Source organism: Chelonoidis abingdonii, chromosome 7 (genome assembly GCF_003597395.2).
Source record: "Chelonoidis abingdonii isolate Lonesome George chromosome 7, CheloAbing_2.0, whole genome shotgun sequence".
NCBI classification, from domain to species: Eukaryota; Metazoa; Chordata; order Testudines; family Testudinidae; genus Chelonoidis; species Chelonoidis abingdonii.
This window is the reverse complement of record NC_133775.1, coordinates 82,304,123-82,327,698: the sequence shown is the minus strand read 5'-3', so window position 1 is coordinate 82,327,698 and position 23,576 is coordinate 82,304,123. Positions and strand designations below refer to the sequence as shown.

Here is a 23,576-nt window from a genome sequence, read left to right as displayed (position 1 = left end):
TACATGCTTTATCATCGTGGGGTCACTAAGTGGGGAAAGGCCAGGGGAATCCATTCGTCTCCCAGCAATCCCATGTCTTGTGGAGGAGGTAGAGGAAAAAGCCATGATTTGACTGTTTAGTAGACTGGACTGGGATTCAGAAAACCTTAGTTCAATTCCCAGCTCCATCCACAGACACCCTGTGTGCACATGGGCCTCAATTCTCCATCTGTAAGATACGTATAATACTGCTTTATCTCACTGGGGTGCTGTGAAGATCAAATCCATTGATCATTGTGAGCCACTCCAATACTATGGTGATGAGGGCCAATTAAGTGCCTGGATGGGTAGACAGAAAGATTTCCCTGCTTGTCCTTTGCTATTTCTTTTGACATGTCATCATCCGCCTTTTTCTCTTATTATTATGCTTATTATTGTAAACTTCTAGAAATTTGGAAAAAGAGTAAACAGATGAGTCTTGCCCATTTGGGAAGAGTTTTTCAGACTCTGATTCTCCCTGTATGCTCCACTCTCCCTCCTTCCCCTTCCCAGGTGTCTGACTCTATCACAACAGAGAGAGCTACTTATTATAGATGGAATCAAATTCAGATAGAAAATTCAAGTGAAGCAGTCAGCATGAATTTGGACTTTGACCTTCTATTCAGAGTGTGACAAACTATTTTCAGTTTCGCTAAGTTTAAAACTAGTTCATGCCAAGAATAACTGTTATATTTATTTGTGTGTGTACATGTGCACATACATGGTATTCTTTAATATCACTCAGCTGAAAGGGGTGACATTTATCTAAAACTGGGTTGAAGTTTTCCCTATAGTGCCTATATATAGCAAATAAATTTACTGAACACCATCACGGCTTAGTTTAAATGGGCACTGAATCACTGATGATAATTTATCCCCAACATGGTTTTCACCGTATTTATTACTTGAAAATAAGCACATAAATAACAGGGATGGTTTTATTTACTGTTTGTTAGAATTCTGCAAAGCAATCTGGATGAATTTCACCTGTCTGCAGGGTCACTGCATTATTTAAGTCCTATGTTTGTCTTCAAAATAAGCTTAAGTGCTGCATAGATTTTTCACTGGCCCTCCACACAGAAATGAATTTCATTCATTGTGAATATAGGAAATGTAAATTATGACATTAACAATATTCTAATTACTGATTATATATCCCCATTTACTTCTATCTCATCCAACATTTATAAATAATGACAAGTTTATGTATTATTTGTATTGCAGTAGCTCCTGGTCGCCCCAGTTATGTACCAGGGCCTCATAGTGGAAGGTGTGTACAAACATATAACCAAGTATCTCTCTTCTTGTGCATTGTAAGCTCTTTAGGGCTGAAATTCTCATTTTCTATAGCACCTACCACAGTGAGGCCCTGACCTGTCTAGGTGCTATTGCAATATAAATGTTTAATCAGAATAGCATATAGGAAATAGGAAGCGTTAATTTCAGATGTTAAAGTTCTGTAGCTCTTTGTATTATTAGTGACGCTAGTGTTCTTAATTTTTTATTGTTGTATTTATTATTTATATTTCTGTAGTAGTCCCTACTTTGTGTTATGTGCTTTTCAGAAAGGCAAGAAAGATCAGTTCCTGCTACAAGAAGCTCATAATCAATTATTTTGATAGAAAAGCTTCTATATGTTTTTTAGTATTTGTCTTAAGCAGGGCTTTGGAGCGGAGCCGCTCCAAACCAGTGGAGCTGCAGGTTTTTGCCTGGAGCTGGAGTTGACCCAGAGCACAGCTCCAAAGCCCTGGTCTTAAGTAATTAGCTGGTCATGTTTTGATCCTAATTCCATAGATACTGTATATCAGCCAGGTTCCTCTTGTTTGAAGTGCTGTGGTCATGTTTCTGTTGAAACTGGCCTAGGAAGTGTGACTGAAGCAATTCTAATTAATTACCAAGCAGTATGGGTATCTAGAGACTATAACGTCCCTAGACAATGATATATTCATAGTGTAATTAAGAGTTACAAGATTGTTCTCAAGATGTACCTGATGATTCCCATAGCATTCAATGATCTGATACTACCTGCCAAAGTAGATGTAGTACAAAAGTATCTTGCCAAGAAATGGCGGCGTTGACTATGAGCAAGCTAAGTATATCTGATCCTTGTCTGAGCAATGAGGAGAGAGGACTCAGTGAAGTCCTCTAAGGAGCTTGCTGTGCCCATCTAATTTACTTGGGAAGTGCTTTAGAGACTTTGGTGGTGGTTGCCATGGAAAAACCTAAGATAGAAAGAAAGGGAAACTAAACATTAAGGATCAGTTTCAAAATTCTGAAGTGATAAGATTATATGGAATTTTATTTCATTGGCAATTTATAAAGCGTCACAGAATCTCAGCCTTGTGGAACACACAGTTTTTGCATCAGACTCTAATATCAAGCAGAGACATTCTGGTTTTGCTTTCTCTTTTTCTTTACTTCCCTCTCCCAGTGTTCTCCTTCCACTTACACATGTGTGTAAATGTGTTTGTCTGTAATGAGGAGGAGGGATGTTTCAGTATGTTCCAAGATGTGCTTGATTTTAATCTCAAAATCCTCTCTCATTCTCATCCTGATCCCCTTTCAGCATTGATCTGTTATTTTGTGAAGAATGGTGAAACATTTCTTGATATTATTAACTGTGAACCCCCTCCCCCGAAAACTTTCTGAAATAACATGTTAAGGCAATTCCCCCTGTGTGCACACACTTCCCCCTTCCCTCCTTGTAACATTCCTATAGGCAAGCCGTGGACTGAAAGGGCATAAGACTGAACTCCCTTCTCACCCCCAGAGGCAGTCTCTCCAAGTCATGTTGAGGTACACTGCTGGAGAAGTGTGAGAAACTTGCATTGTTGTTGACCATGCTGTGCCAGTTCTTTGGATAAAAAGACTGTTAGATTCTAGGATTGTCAATCAGGACTTTAAACAGGCGCTATGACCTGAGTTTTTTAGCTTACTTTTTGACATTTTCCATTCAACATTATAGAAAAGATAAGAAGGAATATTCTGCACACTAGGAATATCTCTACCTGTCTTCTCAATGATGACAGGCCCTTTCTCAGTACTATAGCTCTGCAGTTCCAATGCAACAGTGAATTAGTTCTCAGGGCTAGATTCTGGTGTTCTTACTCTCATTGAGAGGAACTTTAATCCTTCAATATCCTCACTCATTTCATTAGTACTGCTCAGGGAGTCATATGTTGTTCAGTGAGAGTGGCAGATTCTGTGTAAGCTTTTGGTGCCACTTAGTGCTGGGAGCAGGGCTTACTTCCATGAGCACTCACACTGAAAAAAGTACTATTACCTGTAGTGAATATTTGCAAGATTGGGACCTTGCTTTGTATCAGAGTCTTAACATTACTTCATTTGACAGGGTTTGATTTTCATTCTTCAAGGCGGCTTGACAAAAAGCTTCAAGCCCTGCTAGCCATGTACAAATACTGAGGGTATGTCTGCACTGCGTTCTGCATTGTGACCTGTGGACATGCCTGATCTTGCTTTGATCCAGCTAGCTCAAATAACAATAGCAGCACTGGCTGTTCAGCCCCATCTAGGACCTTGACTATGTGCTTGAGTGCCTAGCCAGTGCTGCCATGGCTTGCTGCTATTGTTATTTGGGCTGGCTAGATCAAAGCTAGCTGAGGTGTCTCTACAAGTGCAGTCACACCTCTGATCGCAGTCTAGACATACCCTGAGTAACAGACTGACGGTATCGGCTTCTAACATTATGCAGATGCACAGTTAGGAAGTTTTTAAAAACAGGTATTTTAGACCCACATAAAAGTTTGTTGCACAAATATAGTTTAGACCTTCTTTAGAACTTTTGCTGGAAAGCTGATTATTCTGTAGCTCATAATGGAGATGTTTTGGTCTATTGTGTAAACAGGCTCTTAGAACCACTTCTTGCCTAACAGACCATAATGGCTCAACTGTCATATAAATATTTATTTTGAGATAATTTTAAGTGCCTTTTTGTGCATTTTAGTAAAAATCCAGAGTAGCCGCTGCCTGCCTATTCACTTCAACTTAAGCCATTTTTCATAGCTAAATACATCCATCATTTTAACAGCTTTTTAAAGAAAAAAATCATTGCCAAAAATAATTAGATCTCATTGTGGCCTAACTATGTGCTAGCTTTTTTTTCTTTTTTCTTTTTTTAAATTGAAGCTGTTTTTTACGTTACTGGAACACAAAGTCTCTCTTTGGAAGGCCACAAATTGAATGAACTCTACAGTGATGGCAAATTGTTTCCTAGCAACATCATGCCTGCACTAGTGCCGCTTCCTTCACTCTTCAAGCTAAAAGCAAAGTCATGTCCATTAATTCCCAGCTGCACCTAAAACTTTTCAGAGATTTTGCTGGCTCCCTACTGTTCATGTTTTCATCTTGCTCATATGTTGTGGAGCAAACCTGCTACTGTGATGTGTTTATCTCTCTCTCCGGTTCCCCTACAAAAAGCAAACCCTGCGTATATAATCACAATTAGTGTTCATTTTACATTTAAAACAAATCATTTGTCTTACAGCATGATGCCTCCCTTGATGCATTATCATTTTAGTCATTCAAACAACATGACAAGCCAAAGATAAAATAAAATATCTTCAAAATATTTCATATAGTGCAGTATGCTGGCAACATTTTTCGGCTAAGATCTGCAATGCAAAACCTTTCTTTCAAGCAAAGGGGGAATTGTGTAGCTTAAATACACAATAGCAGCATTAGAAGAAAACTCATAGGGCTTCTTAGTATCTGCTGATGGTTTGTCTACATAGAATGAGTTTAATGGTCTTAGCCCCATCCACAAAAGACAGGTAGCCACATCACAAAATGCATCATAGTTTACATCAGGGATCGGCAACCTTTGGCACGTGACTCGCCAGGGTAAGCCCTCTGGCTGGCCAGGCCAGTTTGTTTACCTGCCGCGTTCGCAGGTTTGGCCAATCTCAGCTCCCACTGGCCACAGTTTGCCGCTTCAGGCCAATGAGGGCTGCGAGAGGTGGCGCAGGCCGAGGAATGTGTTGGCCGCCACTTACCCTGGCGAGTCGCGTGTCAAAGGTTGCCGATCCCTGGTTTACATTCTTATCGGCAGTCTCAGCAGAGATGCCAAGCATTGAATGGGTATGAGACTGAACTCCCATTTAACTGCTAGAAGTGATCAGGGTTCAAGCACAGTGGCAGGACAGTGTGTAGAAACTTTGACTGCTACCACCTGTAATGGATCTGGTCTGCGGATAAACACAGGACTTTAGTGTGAGAGCTATCAAGCGAGGACCTTTCACAAGCTCTCTGTTCAAATAAAGGAAACATACAAAAACATGCAGATCTAAAGATGAATGATGTCAAGTACATCCCTCACTGTTTTCTAATATAAGGAACAGCCATGCTTTCCTAGGATAGTTAGTCAATTTTACTGTGCCCTTGGACATGAGAGTGGAATAATCCATTTATTAACAGTCACAGCTCCAGGTCAGTGTGGCAAACACAGAGAGACCTAACATATGCTGCTCCACACATATTCTCCCAGGAAGATCCAAGAGTGCTGCTGCAGGCCAGATGTCAAGGCTAGCCCCAGATTGAGAATATGGTTTGCCACAAGAAACAATCTACTAGCCCACTGCTATCGGATAAGGAAACCTTCCCTGATGCATCCTATGGATGAGTTTGAAAGGTTCATCTGAAATCAGTGTCTCCTGGAGTTATTTGGACTGTGGTTGTAGAGAATTAAAATTAACATAGAAGCATGATTTGCTCTGCCAGATCAAACCATTGGTCCTTCCAGTAACGTCCAGTATGTGATCCTCCAGAGGAAGGTGAGAGATCCCCATGATGTACATAGCCTGGTCTGCAAAGCTGTATATAGGTGGAAACTTGCTGCCTGATTCCTGCAGCAATAAGATTAAATACCAGGAGCAATTACTCAGTGTTCTATAACAATTATGTAGACAGCATGATTAGGAGATTGGATTTCAAACCCTAGTGAGAGGATTTGAAGCACAACGATCCTGTTTCAGATCATTTTTTCAATCTCCAGTTGTGGCAATTCTGTCCTCTTTCTCCTATTTATGCCACCCACCGCCAGTCTGTATGTAATGTGTGAGAGAGGTTTGTTGCCTGACTCTTCAGCAATCTTCAGCCTTCTCAGATGAGGAGTTACTGGAATGGCTCAGATGTGGAGTAAATAGTGTAGTGAAGAACTATTGCCACCATGTGTGTATCGGGCCTTGAAGGCTTCCCCCCCTTCTTCCTTTCTCTCCCTTCCCACTCTTTCATTCCCATCAGTGGGAATTCTGTCTGTTTATTTTCAATAGGTATTCAGGCCTGCCACAGTTCCACCTACTGTGACAGTTTCACCTGTGGGAAGTAGATTGACAAGTTAAGGTATCCCATTATCCATGAACATTTGGTTGATAAATACAGGCAGCCTACCAGGTAGAATATTTCAATCTCAGTTCAGCTCTACTAACAATAAATAAGAGCACAGCTGAAGGGAGTCACACTCTACATCATTTGTGGGATATCCCTGCTAAGGTGTCTCTCAGGAAAATATAACATGCTAAATCCTGACATGAATAGGCTTTGTAATAAGTAGCTAAGTCTTTTAAAGGTAGGCATTTAAACCTGACTTCTAAAGAGAGGTTTTTTTAAACAGTTTTGCTGGAGGTTCTTTGTATTCCAACTTTATGTTAGGAGAAGCTCTGGAGGATTCTATAGTACATATAAGAGGCACAGGGCATGTTGTCATCTTTGTTTTAAAAAATTCTCCTATGTAGATATATATGGATGGAGGAGTTATTTTATATAAAAATGGGCATAAAATGAGAGTTTGATCGTATGTCAGCAGACTGTCAATTCTGTCCATAACAATTAAAAATTAACCCAAGATCTTAAAGTTTTTGGGGATCCAGTTACATATCACTTGAATGTGACACTTGAATGCACACTTTTTATGAAGGTGTGGGCTAAATATGAATTTCTTCCCTACCTTTCCGCTCCCCATTCAGCACCAGTGAGGGTATTTATTTAGCCCACTAGCTGAAGCTGCTTTTTGTATGCACAGTGGTATTGTTTCACCTGCCTAGAGCATAGAATCTTAATGTGAATTAGTATTTCTAGTACTTATCTTCTTCATTTCTTCAACCAGATGGCTGCCCTGATTTGTGCAATGGCAATGGGAGATGCACGCTCGGTCAGAACAGCTGGCAGTGTGTCTGCCAGACCGGCTGGAGAGGGCCTGGATGCAATGTTGCCATGGAAACCTCCTGTGCGGATAACAAGGATAATGAGGGAGGTGAGCAAAAGTCTTCCCATTCCCAATCCCTAAAGAACAGAGGGTTATATGCACTTTCATCATGAGTCACTTTACTACAGAAGGCCCTCTCTCATACTATTGTCAATATTGTTGCTACATTTCCTTTGAAACAAATGAGATGGAGAAAGCTGTGTCCTTGTGGAAAGATGGTGTGACCTGAAAGGCCTCCTTTTGAAGACAGAGGACCAGATTGCACCTTGGTATAAACCCCATCGCAGACAGTGGAGTTTACATCAGTGATGAATATGGCCTAGAATCTTAGAACTCAGTCCTGCCCTCAGATATGCAAGCTCATGCCACCTGGTGACTTATAAGATCACTTACTATGCATATGTGCAGAAGTGTAATAGCTGATGTATCAGGATATTTAGCAACATTTATTCACCTTTGTACCAGAACCCAAGGTCATGTCCTCATATCCAAAAAGCACATAAGTCGTCATAGCTCACTGTGTCATATTTCACTGCCCACATGAAGAGCTGTAAAGGACTGGATCAGCTGTGCTGAACAAACCTATCTGTTTTTACATCCGGGTGTCTTTATTCGGTTTTCACTCTGTCCTTACCCAGGCAAACTGACATTAAGTAAATTATGATTATGGACCTCAGAATTTGGTCCAACATGGTTTTCAGGGAAGACTGCAGTACATCTTGTTTTTGGAAACTTTCATTGTAGAAACTTCCATTGTAAATCTTATAGAATTTAGAGCAGAGAAGTTCCTACAAGCTGTACAATGTGGATGTCTAGTCTCCTGACAAATACACTGAGTCATCCATGGGAAAGGGGAGAAAAGATCTCTAAGTGCTGAGATTTGTGGTGCAGCACATAGGCTAAATAAACAAGGATCCTCGGAAACTGTCTTGTTTTTCCTGAAGTAACTTTCTCATCTTGTTCCCTACACTTCTTTTGATTGCTGGCCATAGAAGATTTTCAGCTCTCTCCTTTTCTTCTGACATTCATCAAAACCAAATATTTCATGTAGCTTCTTTTCTTCAGTCTACTACTTTTGGTAGGACCTCATTTATTTTAAAGAGCACATCTGTTGTGTACTGATGAAGTATTTCTTCTGGAGCAGTAGCTGCAGAGAATATTTTGGTTGTGGTATTTCCCAAAACTTCGGGGAGACTCTTTATTCTTTGGATGATTGCTTCAGCAATGACATTGCCTTTAAGATGAGTGTCCTATTCTTATATAATATTTAAGGCTTACAGAAATTGTTTTAAACCCCCAAATCCAAAAAGGAAGGGTTTTGTTCAGTAATGTTAACCAAACACTGAACAGCATTTATAATCCCTCAGGTCCATCTCTTCTGAAGAGCTCAGGGTCAGATTTCCACATGCTCAGTGCTGGGGAAAGGTTTTCAAAATCACTTAACCCAGAATGCGAAGACCTCTTTTGAAATTCTAGCAAGTAGAGCCAAATTCTGCACTCACATACCCAGATATGAACACCCCTCAAATGTTGTTGTCAAATTTGGGATCTGAATCTCAACTTGGCAGCTGTTACCTTACTCTGTAAGGACCAAATAAACCTTATGGATCTGAACACTGCAAAACTTCACAGTTCAGGTCTATCTCTAGTAAATAGCTCTTGCCATATGACCATACAGATAAAAATACCTACTTTATGTAATACTACTGTGTGACTTAACATAATAAATTTAAAAATGAACTAGTTGTTTATGCCAACATTGATAACTATCAATGCAAAATTAGAAATTCTCCCCAAAACAAAAAGTGATTTTTGAAAGCAATGATAGTAATAATGGAATAAGAAATTTTAAAAATTAGTAGGGAGAATGATTTCACTGTCTTTGTTTACTTACTTGTTTAACCTAGGATATATTACACATCTAAAACAGACATGCAAGTGGGGGGAAAAATCCTTTGGCTCTTGTGAGACCATTCAACTGATCACCCCAATTTAAGAATTACAAGCCTCAAAGACTTTGCTCACAGAGAGCATTAAAGTTAAAGAATATATAAAATTCATATGTGAAATGACAGGAATATAATATTAATCATCACTTGCAAGAAGTGTGATTGTTAGTTCATCTTATTCATAGCCAAAGGGGAAAGGGTGCAGACTGCCTCTGCATGTGGGAAATGTGAGGTTTATGAGACTTACAGACCATCTGGCCTCTGAACACTCCCATGCACACTCAATCTGTACAAATATTTTCTAGCATTGTATTTTGTTCCATGTGTCGCCAGTTGTAATTGATAATAAATGCTCTATGTCATCTACTATAAGCTGATGGAAATGTGCAAAGTGTTGTTTAGAGAGGAGGGATCTGCTTTTGTGTTCTCAAACACGATCTAGCCTGTATAGAAAAATCCTATAGAACAGATTTTAAAATTACAACCTTTCTATGTGTTTTTTTTACCATCTTATAGAATGTAATAATTATTTCCCTTAGATAGAATTTTATAGGATAGTTAAATTTATAAGGATATAAGTCTATTACATTCTGTTTGTATATAGAGTAATCTCTATAGAACCATATTACATTTCTGTAGGAGTCTATTATTATTATTTTTATTATTATTTATATGTTGCAGTAATATTGTAAAAGTTCCAGCCAAGATCCAGGCACTATTGCACTAGACACTGAGACAGCAAGAGTCAATCCCTGTCACAAAGAGATTATAGTCCATATAGGCAAGAAAGACAGAGGGTGAGAAAAAAGAAATAGTTTCCCCTTTTTACAGATGGAGAACAGAGGGCTAGAAAGATTGAGTTTATAATTATCAGAAGGATTCAGCACCCACAATTGGGGCCAGAATTTTCAAAAGAATTTAGCTAGATTTTCAAAATTGCTCTGCATCGTGGGTGCTGGCTACTGTGCAGTTTTGAAATTCTGGCCGTTTCATTTAGTGCCTAAATGGGGATTGGATTCTTTGGAAAAACTGGTCCTGATTGCAAGTACTGAGCACTTTGGAAAAGCTAGCTGAGTATTTTTGAAAATCTGCACTACATAACCTGTCCAAGGTCACCTAGTGAGTTGATGGCAAAGCCAGGAATTGAACCTAGGTCTCCTGAGTCCCAGTCCAGTGCCTTAACCAATAGATCATTCTTGCTGTCTATTGGGTTCATCCTTATTAAATTCTAGAGGATTTTTTCCTACAAAGGCTTGAGGAGATCCATCCATCCACTCAGAATCCATCCACTTATCCACTTCTATTTGTGTTGTTATACAATGCTCATCATCCGCTCACTAAGCCTCCTTCATACACACGCACCCATTCATCTATCTATCCATCTAGCTGTGTATTTATAAGCCCTATATGCGAGCTCCCACAACTTTTTTACTATCCTGTACTCTCAACTCAATGTGACTATAAGTTTATAGTAGTCTCGCTCCTGATCATCCTTCAGCTTTTTAAAATGTGATCACACCAATCTCAGTACCCAGTACCGGATTTACCATGGTGCCAAAGTGCCAGGCCCAAGCTCAGAAGGGGGCCCATAACACTCACTTTCTCCCCTCTTGCTGCGCTGCACAAGTGGAGCCTCGGAGCACTGGGGTCAAGCATGGGAGCTGACAACCCATGGGGCCCTGGGAGCTGTAGTTTCTTGGCCAGCTCCCTACCTAGAGAGCCAGCCCTGCCCTGGAGCAGGGAAGTGTGAATGGGGAACAAGTATGTCCAAGGAATAGAAAGCTTTGGCCCAGAAATCATCCTCAGAAGACTTCCCCAGCCTGGATGAGAGATGCTGGTGTGACCTCGCCTGGCAGCCCCCAAAGAAGGAACTGGGTGGAATGAATGGACAGGGCACCTCTCTGTCTGAAGCCTAGCCAGGGAAGTATGTGGACTCCACCAGAAGAAGTTAAAATGAAAAATATGAGATGAGAGGCTCTACTAGAGGACCTGGGCAGCTTTAGGTACAGTACCAGGCACGTAGAAGGTTTTCCACTTCTGAGCTATGGAAGCAGAAATTGACTTTTCCTTTCCAGATTTAGCCAATATTCAGAAAGGGAATCTAGCACCTGCCTTCCAGATTTGAACACCCTCAAAATTCAGGAGTGCTCAAGCTCAATTTGGGCAGCTGTTACTTCATTTCTCCCAAATCAAATATACTGATCCACTGTACTTTGCTGTAGAAAAAGTAGGATAAAATTGAGCAACAAATGATGGGGTCTTCCCAGTGCTAGCTAGGACTGGAATTGCTATTTTCAACAGCCATTTTTTAAAAAGAAGACAGTGATATTGCATTGGCAAATTCCCCACAGAAATGAAGAGTGGAAGAAAAGAATAAAAAAGGCACGTCAACTTTTCCTCATTTATGTAGAACAGTCTTATAATATGGATCAGATATCTTCCAATCACACAAGCTAAAAATTGTTCCACTTGACTGCAGTTCTGTAACCATGGGGGTACCAGTCCCATCTGTGTTCTGTGCACACCCAAAATTCCTACTGAATTCAGAAGTGCATTGCTTTTGTAACCATACTACCTAATATTTTCAGGTCTGGTAAAATAAGCAGATTTACATTTAGTAATTGGGCAGAAGGCCTCTCAGAAAAAGTTAGGTGCTGTAGGAGGTGTTGCTTATTCACTAGGTAATGTGAGACCTTCCTGTTACAATAGTAAACCAGTGCAGCATAGAATGCACTTTGCTCGTAGAGTCTAGAATGGGGTCCTTTGATTTTATATGCAGCCCATTAAGGACAATTAAAAGACTCCCACTTACTTCAACAGGCTTTGGACAGAACTGGTTATACACAGGGTAACTCCACTGTCTTCACAGAATCCTGGTCCCAGAGCGAAGGGGGTCCATGTGAGCTTCTTGCAGAGCTGCTGCTCAGGAATGGGAACCTCCTGACACTACAACCTCCAAAATCATTCAGGCTGCACTTTCTGCAGGACTATGTGCTAGTTGAGGGGTGTGTGGGAATTGGTGGCCTCTGCTGCAGGTGATGGGCATCTCAGGTACTTAAAGCCATGGCCTGGAGGAGGGACACTCCTAACTCCAGAGTCTGCAGCTGCCTAGGGCCAGCGCTGAGGATTTAGAAACCCTAGTGCCGCCATTGCAAGGTTCAAGCATGCTCAGCCTTGGAATTGCCACTCCTTCCTTGACTAGTAGCTGCAGCTATCTAAGGCTGGCCTCTGGCAATTGGCTGTAGCCAGAGAAGCTGCCGGTGGCTCTCTGACTACTGGGGTACATTAAGCTAGAAGCGGATAAAGAAACTGGAGTTAACCTTGAAGAACATAGGTCACCTGTAGGAAAGGAATGTTGAGGGGAGCAGAGGAAAGAGGAAGCAGATCAGGCTTGCAGGGGGAGAATAGCCCCAGCTGGCTAGGGAGCACGTCCAAGGCAGAAGGGAAACAAGCATGGGAAGAGGTGGTGGTGACCAAGTAGTAGACTCGCATATAGTTGGGAGCAGAGGGAGAAAGGCTGGTGACTTCAGGTTCCCAGGGACTAAGTCCTCACTTTGGGGAAATGGAGTTTGCAAGTGGCTTGCTCAAATGGCAGGATGAGTGCTGAGGGAGGGATTTGTCAGAATTGATCCGGTATCTGCTGGCTGTGAAACTTTATTGAGCTGAGACCAGAACCACATACAATGACTAGTGACATAGGGTGGTACTGGAGACATGGCTATAGAAGATGTAAAGAATGAGGAAGGAAATAAATCTATGGGCAGTTTCCTCTGATCACTGTGAAATTATTGCTCACTGTGGACACTGGTAAACCAACATGGATATACAGCTTAATGAGAAAAACTGGGGGCTGAGGGAACTGCGTATGGCAATTCATATGTGATCAAAATGAAAAACGTCTCTGAGGTATGTGATCAAAATGAAAAACGTCTCTGAGATTCAGTACCAGGTATACTATGGCACCAATGGCACTGCCACACCAGGCCCACACTCGGAGCCCAAAACAACTACATGGGGGCCCACAAATATGTTTGGTGCTAGGGCCCACAAAAGGTTAATCAAGCCCTGTTCTTGCCTATTAAATGTTTCTCATGCAAGCTTGGTGCTTTTAATATAACACATTTTATGTAATCTACAGGATTATTTAGTAATTTTTCCATGGGTTTTTCTTCTATGTCCAGTGCCTGATGATTTCTCTCAGTACATGTGTTCCTTTTATTTTGTGTTCTTATGTCTAACTTCTAGAATGAGGTATACCCAGCTGCTCATGAGAAAGATATTAAACTGTAATGCACCAGGCTCTCTGTAGAATGGCTATTAGATAGATCCACATCCTTATCTAGACTGGATTTTCTTGTCACATCTAAAGTTGTTGGGCCAAATCTACGTCACTGATGTCAGTAGGAGTTTTGCCAATGACTCCATTGGGACCAGAATTTTTCCCTTTGTTTTATAATCTATTTAAGTCATAACATGAGCTCTAATTTTTTTCCAAGAAGGAGAAGAATCAAACTGCAAAAGATTATACCTCATGTTTCCCTAAACTTTTTGAGACTAAATTCAGTTGTCCGTGAAGCGTGTTATTCCCAGAAGTTGCACATTGGTCCTTGTCTCATTGGAAGTTGTGCATGATTGTTGCTGGTTTACTGCCATATCCTGCAATCAGTATGGGAATTCTCTGGTCCTTAATCACACGAGTGCAGCAGGGATCCAGGGAGGGTCTAAGTCTCTCAGCAGTATTTCTTTTCAAGGACTGTAAGTGCTTTTCTACAGACTCCAAGTGTAGCTTTGGGAAATATTTCTATTCTTATCCTGACTAGTCATGGATCAAGTTCAGACATGTGCTTAATCAGGTGTTTACTCTGATCATGTTCGGATCTGCAGTGATGCTCAGATAGCTTTGTCAAAAATGTTTCAAAGGCAGGGTTTTGGGTTTTTTTGAGGAAGAAGCCTGTTAACAGATAGGATTTTCCTGGGACCAACTCCCTTTTTTAAATCTTTTTAAATTGTGGTGCTTTTGAGTATCTTTAAAAAAAGATGTTTGAAGTCCATTAAAACACTCATTGTGGCCACTTTTAAATTTAATCCTCTTGTTAATCAAGCCCTGAGTAGTTTAATAGTTATTAAGTATCTTTTGTAAGGGAATTATAGTTATGGAAGATAATACGTAGGAGGTTTAGGTATTAGAAACAAAATTTCAGGGATGGCAGAAAGATGCATTTATTTTTAAATTGATTTTTCTTTTGGACTTCCTCTGTTCTGTGAGAAGTTGGACTGTATGTGAGCCCATTCAGTGGTGTCTTTCCTCTTCAATTTTTTAAACTTTTGATAATTAGGATCCTTCTAAATTCAGGAGTGGTTATAGTGTATCAGTACAGTCTACATGAACTGTGTATGTCTTGTTACAGAGCACTTAGAATAGGGATCAGCAACCTTTGGCCTGCGGCCCACTAGGGTAAGCCCTCTGGCGGGCCGGGCCGGTTTGTTTACCTGCTGTGTCCGCAGGTTTCAGCCGATTGTGGCTCCCACTGGCTACGGTTTGCCGCTCCTGGCCAATGAGGGCTGCAGGAAGTGGTGTGGGCCAATGGGAGCCACAATCGGCCAAACCTGCGGATGTGGCAGGTAAACAAACCGGCCTGCCCACCAAGGGGCTTACCCTGGCGGGCTGCAGACGAAAGGTTGCCAATCCCTGACCTAGAAGCAAAATTGTCAATGTAGTGGAAGACAAAACTCACCCTCTTTTTCTCCAAAGCAACTGGTTCCCAATATGAGACAAGCTATGGTAGCCTTGTCAAAATGCAGGCAGGTGAAGTGTTGTTAACTTCCTTGACGTGCATTACCCTTGCCACAAAATGCTACAACCTCTCATTTTCTAGATCAAGACTTTCCACAATAAGGCATTCTCTGAAAAAAACAGTGCCCATTTTCATCCTAGAATCTGGCATTTCAAATATTGAGACAAAAATATTTTCTGTGTATGTTTCTACATTTATTCATTCTGGGTCAAATTCACCTTTGTTTTAGGGAACTCAGGTGGTGCAGAGGACATGAGTGAAGTGGAAAATTTGTCCATCATTCTGCCAAAATTAATTTTTGTTTTTTGGTACCAATTTTCTGCAGGAATTATTCCAAGCCCACAAAACAGTCACTCAGTGCTTTCCTAGGACTTGCATGGAAGCAGTACTGAGCATTGTTTAGTGATTATATTGGGGGACTGGGAGTCAGGACTTCTGGTTTCTGTTCCCAGTCTTGCTGCTGACTTGCTTTGGGTATGTCAACACAATGTTTTGGAGCAAGCTCAAGCCCAGACTGACAGACTTGGGGAAGCAGAGCTCATGCTAGTGCTCCAAAAATAGCTGTGTAGACAGTACTTCAAAAGTTGTAGCTCAGGCTGGAGTTCAGGCCCCACCCTGCTCCATAGGCTTCAGAGCCCAAGCTCCAGCCTGAGCTGCAACTTCAAAGTACTATCTGCACATCTGTTTTTAGAGCACTAGCGCAAGCCCTGCTAGCCCAACTCAGTCAACCCAGGCTGGGAGGCTTCCTCCCAGGGACTCTAAAACAGAGCAGAGCAGAGCATTCTTGTCTGTTTTCCTTTGCCTTGTGATACTTCAAAAATTTGAATGGTCTCTGGAGAGTTTGGGATTTTACTCTTTGTAAACTCCAGGCATTATATGAACACCTGAGGATTTAGGAACCCAAGTTTGAAAGTGCTGGCCTTAGCTTAGTTTCCCTGTTTGTTAGATGAGGATAATAATGTGTATGTACCACACAAGAAGACAGTGAGGATTATTTTGCTAATGTCTGTAAAGTGCTTGTAAAATTCAAAAACTTGTGTAAGTACAAAATACTATAACAGCTCTTTAGCCTCTTTGTTGTTTCAGTCACTTCTATGCTGGTTTGTTGGGATTTTTTTTATGATGATTATTATTTGGTACCCATAAAATGATGAATAAATAAATAGCAAATGTTGTATGAAGAGTGCTCTCAAATGGTAAATATCCACTAATGCCTGGGTGAGAAAATGGATATGTTTTCATTGTGCTCTGCTCTCTGTAGTCTGCAAATGTCCCAGTGCAGTTGGCAGGGATCAGTGGAGCAGTGAGGGTCAAGTTAGCTTTGAGGCCCACCATGACTGCTGACTGTCCACTAAACTCTAAAAACTTTGGTATCACACAGCCTTGTAAGTGAGAACTCTCTCCTGTCTGAGCCAAAATCAGCTCTTATTTTTTCCAGAGGTTCTCTCCTTCCCAGGGCTGCTATCCCCAAGATCTTCTCTTCTCTCCCTTCCCCAAAACTGCCCTTACCTGGATCTGCATTCTTGCCTTTAGTCTTCTTTTTTGTCATATTGCTTGCAGAAGTCTCATGCTGGTTTGTATGTCTAAGCCCACCAGAGCTTTTCTTCTACGATGCCAAATTGTGGCTGTCCTGAGTGGGTGAGCAAGATATGTGAGAATAGAGGTAGCGCCTTTCTTCCTCTGCACCCATGCAGGAAGCAGCCACAATGCTTGTATTCCCTGCACTCTGTGCTGAGTGGAAGGGTATCTAGCACTGCTAGCTATACTCCATTTCTAGCAAGGGGGATCACCTCTAACCAAGGGAGAGGAATGCTAAGGAGAGCATACTAAACATGGTCCTCAGCTGTAGAAAGTACTGCTTTACAGTGGGCTCCCATTTCCACCACCATCCCCAGCCTCCTAGAGGCATTATACCAGCATAACTGTTCCCTCAACCACAACTTACATGCTACGTTCTAGGCTATGCCCCCAAGTATTTGACCGTCTCTTGGAACCATAATTTAACCCTTAACTTTCCATATCCTTTTATATTTATTTTACTTCTTTTTATAGCTCTTACTGCCAAGGTACTTAAGCGCTGCCATTGCAGAGAGGAAAAAACAAAATGGACAAAATAAAATCAATGAATCAAATGAAAAGCAAAATATTATAGGAGTGAGAAGAGGGGCTTACATAAAGCCTCAGAGCTGGCTAGATTCTGCCTCTGACCGGCTGGCCAAGAAGTGAGTTCCAAATGAGGGAATCACCCCAACTTGTTGCCTTCTGCTGTCTTCTTTACAAACCGAGCTTTTGAATCCATTAGACTTTTATGCTAAATTTGCTTTGGATTGGAATAAGGGTGCAGAGAATATGAGTAATCAGGTAAACTCCAAAACTGACTGTGCCCTACCACTGGTTATATTTCCTCACGGAACACACTTCGTCCAAAAGCTTAATTCTCCAAAGGCATTGAAAAAAAACCCAACCCAAATCACAACAGATGGAGTATAAATGTTAAGTAGAATACAATGGAATTGAATCCACACTGTTTGCTGGACAAACCAGGAGTTTTTTCTACTTCTTTTCTTTTATAAATCCCTTTCCAAGTTAGTTCTAGTTTAGTGACTCAGGCAAACTTCTGCCCCTGGATACATGCATACACCATTCCAGTGGGCTTCACAGAGAGTCGTGCACTTCTCAGAGGGCATATTTTGTCCTTCAGTATGTTATTGTACAGCTGTAACACTCACTATGAAAAGCAGTCAGTGCTAATTCTGCTTGGCACAATAGACTAAAGATAGTGAACAAGAGAAAGTGAGTTATCTGTTCCAGTGTGAGGTTTTCTTCAGTTCAAGGATGAAATGAATTTATGGAACAATACAATGTTCTGGGCAATGTATTTGACCTATTGAAAGGTTGTGTATTTGAGTTTGCTTAGAAAACGTCATTTCTGAAATTAAAGAAAGAAAGAAAGAAACTTGACCTGCTGAAATAAGCATTTGGACAAGCTTTGCTTTTAGAGAACTATGAATCCTGTGATTTGATACTGCATCAGGCTCGTGACATTTAAGATAATACAAGTATTTCACAGCACAAAAGCAAATCATGTAATTTAGCTTGCCTCAACAAGCATTGCCTCAGCAGGGGTCTCTAATTCAGCACAGACAAAAGATTTTATGAGGTTCTCAATACATATACCCACAATACTCTGGGAACAGAAAGACTCCCCAGAGTCAATACAATGGACATAGCACACATAGTCATATTTAGACTATCTGATGTACTGAATACTTGAAATCTGTTATTGATAGTTTTGGGGGAGAAATATTGTGCAAACTTTTAACAAACTTCAGTGTGGCATCTCTGTCAAAGCTGGCTTTTAAAAAAGTTTAGCAAGAGTGAATGAATCTGTGTGTGCGCACTTGTGTGTGTGTGTTTAAACTTAATAAAGTGACTCGGGCATGTGGCATCTTTGAAGCATCTTGCTAAACAGTAACTAACTGATCCTCACAGTAGCCCTGTGGGGTAGATATCTATGTATTATTATACTAATGCAAGTGATGGGGGAAACCAAGGCAGGGAAATTAATGCCTACAGGTGCCAAAGCTTGCACAGGTACAGTACCCCTGGTGCCCAGGCACAAGTTGCAGTTGAGTGCACATGTTTTTTTTTAAAGGTTTGTTTTGGTTATAGCCAAGTTTATGAGCTCTCTGGGTCTCCCGTGCTCCAAGGGGGTGTGGGTTTGGAGTGTTAATTTCGGGTGAGAGCTCAACATGTCTTCCAGGGTTCTCAAACATGACTCAGGTGCTGTGGACATAGTTGGGTCAGAAGCATGATTAAGTTAGAGGGCACACATTTAAAAGTATTCAAGTAGTACCTCCCCAACCTTCTCTTCCTCCCTCCACCTTTTGCTCCTTGTCACAATAATAGACATTGCTTTCCTCTGAGTTCATGAACCCTGTGAATCTATTGCCATCATCAGAACTAAAATCTTCAAAGTAGGCAAAGAAGGTATTGCTCAGTGACCCCACCTGCTACACACTGACCAGCAGAGCTAACCGCTTGCTGAGGGAGCTTTTCCTGCACTCCAAGAAACATTGTACCTGGAGGGGCTCTTCTTGGGGCCATACTGCTCCTTACCATAGGTTATGGCTTACACTCTTCTGAAATATAGCCTGTCCTCTGAGTTAGGTTTGCAGTTCTCAGAGCATTCTGACTAGTCCATAGCAGGCCTTTGTCAGGGCTTAAAATGGAATCATATAAATCCATGTAATTGTGTACAAACATTTCTTCAGCTTGGTTAACCACCAGCTAATGGGGGAAGTGCCAGTCTGTAAAAGTTTGATATATGTTAACATCAAGGATGGTGGGGAATTATTTAGCACGATTCATGTGTGTATAATTAGTAGTAACAGGTTCTTGTTATGAAAATGAACATGTAGGCTGAATCTGAAGGTAAAACTTAGTGAAAGTGAGAAATTTAAGTCTGTGGAATAGTCTCCTTGGGGAGAGGGTCACACTATTCCATGGGGTTTACACTAGAAAAATATACTGTAGGAAATAATCCTGCATTGCCAGGGAAAAGGACATGTCTTCTGATAATCTGACAGGTCTTTTCCATCTTTCACTATAATGGCCCCATTCACTTTGGCATATTACTACATAATTTTCCCTTACAGTACTCAAAGAGACTTCTGCCTTCAGGACTCTTAGTAACTGCATCCTTCTCTCCCTCACCTTTTTTAGAAATATTTAGCAAAACACCGTAACTGAAGAAATCCTCCTGGGACTATACTCTGAAGGTCACCAAAGCCTGGCTTTACAAAGTTTTATTCTGGAAACAGATAGCAGGAAGTATCCTGTTGATTTTAGCAGTTGGGCATAGAGGAGAGAGATAGTACTTCTAAGTGCTGGCCCTGTGGGTATTCACGGTAGGTGTCCATGCACTCTAAGCTGCTGGGACAGGAAATTCTTCAATAGCAGTGTCCATTGGCCTGCACCTGCATGCTATGCCTCCTTGTGCTGTGAGCCTAGGGCATAAGTATGAACACAGACTAGCCACATCTTCAGTTCCTCTTCTGCTTGTGGTTTGAGATGGAAACCTTGTGTGTCTGCATTCTCTTCTTCCACTCAACATTTACCTGTAACTAATTGTAAATATTCATTTTTGTTTCTTTTAGCTACTTAGTTTTAAGTCTTATGGATTTGTAGAGAGAAAAGGTAGGTGAAGTAATAGCTTTTATTGGACAACTTCTTTTGGTGAGAGAGACAAGCTTTTGAGCTTACACAGAGCTTTTCCTTAGGATGGGAAACTTAATAAGAGTGTCACTGCCAAATACAAGATGGAGGAAAGTGGTGGGGGAGCAATTGGGGGGAGTTTAGTGGGTTATAAACTGTTGTAATAAGCCATAAATCCAGTATTTAAGCTTCCAGGCTCATCTTTTGAAAGTGTTGTGCAGGTTTCCTTTGAGGATGAGGACTGATAGGTCAGATATAGAATGATTGCTTTGTGAAAAGCGTTCACTAGTAGGTATTTTCCTATGTGAGTTCATTTGAGAGTATAGTGATTGTCTGTTTTCCCCCACATAGTTGCTATTGGGGCATTTATTGCACTGAATAAGGGAATGCCATGTGCTAAGATAAGCATATGTAGGACCCATGAAGGTAGGTGTGGTGCTCTGAGGGTTTCTTGTATATTGTCTGTAGGGTACCATTTTTGAAGTTGATTGTGGTGTCCAAGAAGTTGATGCTGGTGTCGGAGTATTCCAGACAGAGTTTAATGGACAGGTGGTGGATGCTGAAGTTCAACAACCAATGCTTGTTCATTAAATACTCTCTGGAACACTCCCACTATCTTCCCTCCAGACTTCTCAGCCTTCTAAAAAGGCATTTTGTTGGCTCAAGAGCCAACCAGTTGTTTTGTCACCACCTTCATCCCTGTTTGGCAGTCCCTAGCCCATTTCCTTCTATGATGGTACACCTTAACTTTGGACAAATGGATCTTAGACATTATTTCGACTGACTATTCCATTGCATTCCTGTCCACCCCACCTCCCAGTGCACACACACCCACCCCCTCGCAATCCTCCTTCAGACACCCCTCTCGCAAGAGGATTCTCATACTGGAAGTGAACTCCTTGATCCAGCTAGGAGCCATATAGTCTGGACTTCCTGAATACAGAGGGAAGGGATTTTACTCCAGGTACTTCCTACTTCAGAAGAAGGTGAGGGGTGGGGGTTGCAGGCCAGTCCTAGCCCTCTGCTAATTGAATGTCTTATTTGCCACACAAGATTCAGAATGTTTACACTGGATGTCATAATCCCATCACTGAATGAACAACTGATTTGTGGCTCTCGATCTGAAAGATGTACATTTCCCACCTCAATATACAATTGGTCTTTATAGTGATCATAGACCACTTCCAGTACTAGATACTCGCCTTTGAGCTATCAACAGGCCCTCTGGAATTGGGGTAGTTTCAAAAATTCATAGCAGTGGTGGCAGCCCAATTCTGCAAGCTTGGCTGTCACATATTTCCCTACCTCAGTGACTGGCTGCACAAGGGCGGGTCCCATCAAAAAGTACAGATAGCAATGACCACTCTACTTGATCTATCCAGGAAAGTCTGCTTTAACACCTACATAGACTACAGAGTTTATTGGAGCAGCCCTGGACAGAACCATGGCCAAAGCATGCTTACCACTGTACAGGTTTCTAGCCTTGGGGGATCTCAATGCCCAAATCCACTGCAGCCGTCACACTCATTGCCAACACATCTCTTCTGGATTGGGGAACACATCTGGATGATCGCATAGCCCAAGGCTTATGGATCCCTCAGGAATCCACACTCCATATTGTAGGCATGGCTGACATGAGTAATTGGACATAAGGGGAGGCCTCATTTTGTGGGAGTCAAGAACAGGTCGGTAAATAGATCAGCAGGCTGAAAACAGAATGTCTGTGCTCATTAAGGTAAGGGAGAACACCCAGGAAACCATTTACAATGGACAAGAGAACAGTAGATCAGATAAGTCAGGAATGTAAAAATGAGATAGAGAGAAAAATTGTACATGAACAGTGCATTGACAGAGCATGCTGTACAGGGATTGGTTTCTACAAAATAACTAAGCCAACTGCAAAAACATGTGATACAGTGGATAGTCAATGTGATGTGTAAATGTGTATAAAGGAAGAGGGTTTCTGTGTAACTTTAAATGTGTGGTACACCCTATAATCACCTCCATGTGTGAGTCTGATCGACTTAGTGTAGCTTCATTGTATCCCTAATGAAGGAACCTGAGAGATGAGACTGGAGTTGGACTGAATTCTTGGAGAACCAAATGGAAGAGATCTCAAAGAAACCACAACACATATCAACCTGCTAGAGCTACAGGCTGTCAGCAAGGGGTGCAGATGCTTCCTACCCATCATTCAGTCACATCCAGATCAGGTCAGACACGACTGATGGTTACTATATAAACAAGCAAGGAAGAGCAAGGTCCCCACCACCGTGCAGGGATGTGATCCACCTATTGAACTGGTGCATCCAGCACAACATCACTCTTTCAGCAGCACATATTGCAGGAGTCATGAATTCCCTGGCAGACAAGCTCAGTAAGAATTTCAACAAGGACCACTCTTCAAGGATTTTCATCCTGGATCCTTTTTGCCATCTAAGAAAATAAATGCTGAGCTTATGCTCTCACTCCAGCCAGGGTCATGACTCCAGGGGGGATGCCTTCCTATATCCATGGTCAGAACCATTATTGTATGCCTTCCCTCCTATCCTCTTCATGCCTCCAGAAGATCCAGAGCACAGTAATTCTAATGGTATATGGTGGCCTTGCCAGTTTTGGTTCACCCTGGACCTGCACATGGCCTCTCCCACATCCTGGCGTGCCATAAACATTACCTCTCTCCAGAAGAGTCTGAATGTCCCTGTTGATCTCCTCTCCCTAAAGGCACTGGGATTTTGAGCCGCTCATAGAGAGCGCATCTTGTAACGATCAATGCACTTCACCCTCCTAGAGAGAGCTATTTTGTTTTCACTCACCCGTGACAGCCTGATTCCTTATAGGCATTGTCAGAACTTTCCTTCCAGTATCTCGACCTACATCTCCTGAAATCTGAACTTAGAACAAGCAGCACTTCTGAGGCCACCCTTGGCTTCCAGCTCTTTCCTGTATTTATTGATGAAGGTGACATTCTTGACAGCAGTTACTTCAGCTACTTCAGCTGGGAGGGTAGGTGTGTTTTGTGCCCTCATGGTAGATCTGCTTTCACAGAGACAAGGTATCCCTTCAACTACATCCTAAGTCTCAAGGTCCCATCAGACTTCCATTTGAATCAAACCTCCAACACTAGAGATGGCAGGAGATTACTCTCTGTAGATATTCGAAAGGCCCTTGCTTTTGACTTGGATCAGACAAAACCAGTTCAAAGACCTCCTCAGCTGTTCATTTTATTTGCTGAGAGACTGAAGGGTGATGCCATCTCTTCTCTGAGACTCTCGAAGTGGGTCTTGGGCTGAATTCTCCTATGTTATCAGCTTGCAGAAACTCCTCTATGTGGCATCAAACCTCACTCAACTAGAGCACAAGCTGCATCATGGCATC

At 41.7% G+C, this 23,576-nt stretch overlaps 1 protein-coding gene across 3 annotated transcripts in view; it reads left to right on the top strand.

Annotated features, from left to right (window-relative positions):
• TENM2 (teneurin transmembrane protein 2) overlaps positions 1-23,576 on the top strand; it is an 851,854-nt gene that overhangs the window by 761,315 nt on the left and 66,963 nt on the right. For all 3 annotated transcript variants that reach the window (XM_075068078.1, XM_075068077.1, XM_075068079.1), the window contains one exon: positions 7,139-7,285. In XM_075068078.1, the coding sequence (XP_074924179.1) occupies positions 7,139-7,285 (147 nt within the window). The remainder of the gene's footprint in view (positions 1-7,138; positions 7,286-23,576) is intronic.